At 40.3% G+C, this 6,086-nt stretch overlaps 1 protein-coding gene across 1 annotated transcript in view; it reads right to left on the bottom strand.

The window, feature by feature from the left end:
- LOC108785340 (C-Jun-amino-terminal kinase-interacting protein 4-like) overlaps window positions 1-6,086 on the bottom strand; it is an 82,358-nt gene that overhangs the window by 60,556 nt on the left and 15,716 nt on the right. The window contains exon 3 of the mRNA XM_018554390.1: window positions 547-667. Within this exon, the coding sequence (XP_018409892.1) occupies window positions 547-667 (121 nt within the window). The remainder of the gene's footprint in view (window positions 1-546; window positions 668-6,086) is intronic.

Genomic DNA, 6,086 nt, shown 5'->3' with positions numbered 1-6,086 from the left:
AATATGCAATGTATTAAAAAGTTAAGTATAGCGTATTTTTAATGAGAATTAGTTATCCAACTGCCCCATTGGACCATCTTTATGAGAGATGGACCCAATGATCAGGAGGGAAGTGTGTGTGTTGTCAAAGAGTGTTGTAAGATGTAAGGGCACATCAGAATTTAAGACACCAAAGGAGCTCATATAGACATTGGAGTGTATATGTGCTCCACTGGATACCAATAAATATTATGAGAAGGGCATCCAATGTTGAAAGTGCTCATTATCACCCTGTAATGTAGCCTTTAATGGCCCGAACCTTGTACTGCATGGGTAAATTGGGGGCAGGATTGAGCTATATACTGTATGACTGCCCCCATATGAACCAGAATAATCAATACCATTTATGCAGTAATACATCATGCTTATTAGAAGTAATACTTCATGATATAATAATATATTAATATAATAATAGTCTAAAAATGGATGGTCCTTATTATAAGTAATACATCATTATATAATAATAGTATAATAATATATCATCCGCTGCCGATTATTGCTACTTACTCTGGTCTGCACAGCTTCGTGCTTTCATCTCCATGTTTTTAGTCTGGGCTTCCAGGTTTAGCATATTTACTTTGAAAAGCTTCCTTTCCTGTTCAATGCCATCTTCCATTTCCATGCATCTCTAAACAAATAAATAAAACGTAAATAAACAGATCTGCAAACTTTGGCATTTGAAATACTGGATCACCATGTTGTTTGTGTATATAATGAATTAACTTTCTGCACATTGTCATAACAAAGATAAATTGCCAATAAAGTCATTGTTTACATCACTAGCAGTTTATTCAGCCACTCAATTCAGTTCTTCCTGTGTGTGTTACCCATTGCCCATTGATACGAGTGAGACTACTAAAGAAGATAAAAAGTGTACATGATACCAATCTAACTAAAGAGAAAGTGAAGAAAGGTGCACCTTAACCTTTAAAGGGAACCTATCAATTTCCTGTACTTTGTATTCGGCCATAACAAGGCGAGGGTGCTATCAAGTGAACCTTTCACTTCTGCTAGGCACCTAAAGTCTCTTTTGTCTGCTAACAGGCACCTCAATGAGCAAACTCATGCCAGGGTTTCTTGACAAAAGTTCATCTGCATGGAATATTTAAACTGAAAAGGAAAACTTTTCTGCCCAGATCTTCTCTGCTGCCACCAAATAAATAAAAAGAATTGAAGTGAACCTAATATTACAAATTACTGTTTACGTCAATCAATCTGGCACATGTCATCATTCGCAAATAACATAATTTTGAGTAAAACAAAAAAAAGTCTCACTTACCTGCCATGGACCAAGAAAATTATTTATTTACCAGCTAGGTAAAGCTGACATGGTGGTTTAGATGAGGGAATTCCCAGAACAGAGGACAAATGAAAACTCTGCCATATACCCTTATTACATACAGTGTTAGTAAATGTGCTAAGAGCTGGAATGTGTTTTACTGTTATTCTGGTTTATGACTGAGTAATTCTGGTTCTATAGAAGGGGGTGACATGACTGTATACATCTCCCATCATACTCTATAGAAGGGGGTCACATGACTGTATACATCTCCCAACATACTCTATAGAAGGGGGGTCACATGATTGTATACATCTCCTCTTATACTCTATAGAAGGGGGTCACATGACTGCATACATCTCTCATCATACTCTATAGAAGGGGGGCGGAGGGGTCACATGACTGCATACATCTCCCGTCATACTCTATAGAAGGGGGTCACATGACTGTATGCATCTCCTCTTATACTCTATAGAAGGAAGGGGGTCACATGAGTATATACATCTCCCATCATACTCTATAGAAGGGGGTCACATGACTGTATGCATCTCCTCTTATACTCTATAGAAGGAAGGGGGTCACATGACTGTATAAATCTCCTCTTATACTCTATAGAAGGGATATGGCTTTACCAGTAAACTGGTTTTAGTTCTATTGCTACTAATAACATTTGAAATTAACCTTCCAGGGATGATAGAACCAAGTTGTATACCATACTGAAGTACAGTTTTCCAGGCCAGGTCCCTTTAAAGAACTAAAAAATGTCCTATGTAAGCACCACACCTGCCATGTATTTATTTATTCAAGTGGTTACTCAGCAGAGGACAGGCTGTAAAACTCTTTTTCATGAGGACCAGCCATGTAATCTTGATGATGCAATCATGGCATAAAACACCTCCTGCAAGAGCAACTATTACCTGGTAGATGTATGCTACTTATTACCTTTGTCATCTTGTTTAGAAGAATGTCAATATATACAATAGGGTTTTCCAACAATGCAGATACATCTTCTACACTTACTAAAGGTTCCCATTCAGGCCTATGTAGCCGGACTTCAGACCGTGCAGGAGGCCCCAGCTATCGCACATGGCAAGTATGGACCTGCAATGTGGGGGTGGGCAGCTAGTGATATTGAGGGGGATAGGGAGGCCTTTTTTTATAGGTGAACATGTATTTTTAGTCTGAGCAGCACCATGAATGCATAGCAGGCATCTTCCAGAGTTTCTCTTCGCATAGCTTTCCTATAATACAGCCACCGTACTTTGTTGCAAGCTGCAGTCCCCATAGCGAACATTCTATTATTCTTTTAATTCTTAGAGGAGTAATTACATCACTAATCAGTACAAATGGTCACTGCTAGAGACACAATAGACAGGGTAGAGTCCTACTACCTTAACGAGTATCTATTGTCAAAAACTAAAAATAAATCTGTACTTCTATATTGAATTTCCATAAGTTCTAGCTCTCTCCTAATAATCATTAATCTAGAAGTTTGTAAACATACTTATTGAAGATGCCCATAGGATGCACTCTCCCAATGCACTTACACAATTTCAGTATTTCAGTCAGCCCTGTGAATACGCAGTTCCTTGTGTCACAACTCACACAGAGCCCCCCTTCTGAACTGCAACTCGATGTCTGAGCAATGTATCATTATCATCTTGCTGGAAGCAATGCATGATGAGATATGTAGTCCTGAGAAATCGATATTGTATCACATTATGCAGTAGGGAAAGAGATTCAAAGCACACTGGGAATCCCAGAAATAGTTGAAAGTGATGGGCAGACGGAAGGCAGCACTCACTACATAAAAGGGAATTTTTCAAGTAAGCTTTGATTGCATCATCACAAACAACTGTAGTATGTATTCCTATTACAATGCTGATGTTATAAAAGAATAGTATATGCTGGGATTTCAGAGCTCCTTTAATCTTAACATTTAGATTTCTCTTTAGCTGCACAGGGTAACAGAGAGAAATCAATTGATTCCCACTTCCATGCAAAACAACATGGATGAGGGCAAACAGTGTGGCCAGAGGCATCTCCCCTGCCAGCTGTCAGAACACCCGTACAGTGACTGCATCTAACTGCTCACTAAAGTCACCAACAATGGCCCTCAAACAAAAGTATAAAAGAAAAAGAAGAGGAACAGCTACAACAAGAACATGTCTACCTCCAGGCAATGTCGATGATCAGGTCCAGTATTTGCAATATCACTCAAACAATACTAACTGCTAACGAAGGGTTCAGTTTTTTAATGGAGAGCGAGAGGAGATCACTATCCACATTATGGCCCATCATTATATACCCCATTCATAAACTGTGCACTGCAGTGCGGAGTGCTCAATGCAGCAGTAAATGTCCTGTGATTGGAGGAGAGGCGGTCATGTGCCTTTGACAGACTATGTGACACACACACCCCTATGCCTAATAATTGTGTGGTGTTATTTTTTTCACGCTTTATATTTTTAAAAGGAACAGTAGGCTGTAGTGCGCAGTAGTACTTTTTAAATGAACGTTTTAATATAGATGAAAACAGATTTAATACAGATAGTGTGGATACAGGATAGATACACTTTATAAAAGTTGCTGTGGCCAAATTAGCTTTGGGGCCCAAAAGTGGAAGTTGTGCATAGCAAGCAGACCCCATAGGTTACTTACACAAAGCAGCATAGGGTGTGACGATGGACCAATTTTTACAATGTGACTAGTTCAGTTACAATAAACAATGTATTGTAAGGCAGCCATATCGCAGTTTGCCATTACTCCAGGTGATAAATGTCTGAGACGAAGCCCTTGGTTTGCAAGGCAGTCTGACAATCAAGTACAAGTCTAAGGAGCTTACCAAATGTCCTAGTTCATGACTGTATCTTCAGTAACGAGATTAGAGAATTCATTACATTGACACTCACACAACCTACTGTGTTTGATTTTATACATAACCTACACAAATAAGATCTATTACTTGTACAAAGGACACAAACGTACAATTCTGAAGCTCCTACCACCACGGTACAGTGTGTGTGGTCTGTACGGTCCTACTGTGATGCTGGGAAGTTGCATAAGAAGAGTTCTCAGCCAATAAAGAGGCCTTGTGGGCACCTAAACATCCAAGGAATACCTATATGGGCAAACTGTGACTTTTACAGTGCCACTCAAACTATAGCAAAAAGAACAACGCTATTTATGTTTGCTGTAAAAATACAGATGTCTTATTTTAATAATTTTAAAGTGATAAGATTAAAAAAAGTTATTAAAAACTCACCTTGGAACTTACAGGACTTAAAGGATCTGCTACTGATGGCTTGGTGCTAAATACCAGAGCCTTGCCATGCCTTGATGGGTCAGGGCTGATTTGGTGGGAAAAAAGGAACCTACTTAATATAAGGTGGGTGGTCATAATGTTATGACTGATCGGTGTATGGCAACAAAATAAAAATGCTCTCATAAGAAGGAGGGAAATAACAAGCTTATCTATAGCCAATATTAAGTTCAGAAGTCTCCCTTAGCCATTGCCTGTGGCAGGAGGAAACTTTGACACACAGTACTCAGCACAGCTTCCAGTATCTGCAAAGAGTTTTAAGACCCTCCCCACTTTTAGTTAACTATGGGGTGGCCGGCAAGGTAACGTGTTTCGTGGCCAAAAATTATTTGTCAAGGTGCCGGGTGGAAAATAGTTAGCCGAACAGTGACAGCAGCAGAAGTCGGTTGTCAAAATACAATAGCCCTGAAGGGTAGATTTGTCAATCTGTGCTGTTTAGCGTGAATGGAGAAACCTCTTAGAGATCTATGCATGTATGGCCAGCTTTAGTCTGACAGCAATCTGCAATGCAGTAGACCCCTGACTGGCTCAAACTGCTGGCTCTCGTACTCGTCATTATGTTCAGAGTTGCTCCAAAGGCAAATATCTATTACAGGATATGTAGCCATGGTCTCTCCCACCTTCTCCCAACCCGCAAACCTCCCTACTGGCCTCCAAATGCAATAAGCAATCTCACTGGCCAACTGGATGGCATGGGGAGAGCCTGACTACAGGAGCTGTGGTTGATATTTTTATACCAGAGTATGCAAGGATGGGAGCAGGGAACAAAAAGGTGTGTTCCCTATGGAACTAGGATTATTCGTGTATGCAAGGAGATCTTGCTTATAAACCATACCAACTAAACACACTGCATACTGTATACGATAACACAGGGATGGTCAAGGGAATATGGGATTTTTTGTTTTTTTTATAGGAGCCAGCTCCGCCGACAACTAGAGAACACCTCAAAAGTTGTGCCAGCTGTAATTTATAAAGAACTCAGTAGCGCTAGCATCGGTTAAGTGCTCGTTTTAGTCTAAGAGCTGGAATAAAGCTGTTTTACTTATCTGATCCCGGCTCCTGCAGCGGTCAGCTCACAGTCACGGCTCACCCCTCTCCTCCATATGGTGGAATGTGCCTTGGCGTCCTCATGCCTATAGCGGGTGAATGGACCTGCATTAGACGTGATGACATTAGCAGTCCTTTGACCGCTGGAGCCCAGGGAAGAAGAGGTTGTGCGACCGGTCTAGGAATCTGGGGAGAGCCAGGATCAGGTAAGCAAAGGAAGCAGTCAACATTTGCAGTGCGGGCTAGTCCCACTACAAGGGTAAGTTTTTGTTTTTTTTATTTGCCCAGAGTTCTTTGGCTACCTGGCTCCTGGGATTTGTCCAGCCATGCACAAGAACACTAGCTACTGTAACAAATCAAATCAGTTATCAGTAAATTAGATTTTTTATATATATATAT

This window comes from Nanorana parkeri, unplaced genomic scaffold, assembly GCF_000935625.1.
Source record: "Nanorana parkeri isolate BGI_ZX_2015 unplaced genomic scaffold, ASM93562v1 scaffold156, whole genome shotgun sequence".
Lineage (NCBI taxonomy): Eukaryota > Metazoa > Chordata > Amphibia > Anura > Dicroglossidae > Nanorana > Nanorana parkeri.
Note: the sequence above shows the minus strand (reverse complement) of the source record. Positions and strands in the feature narration are given on the sequence as shown.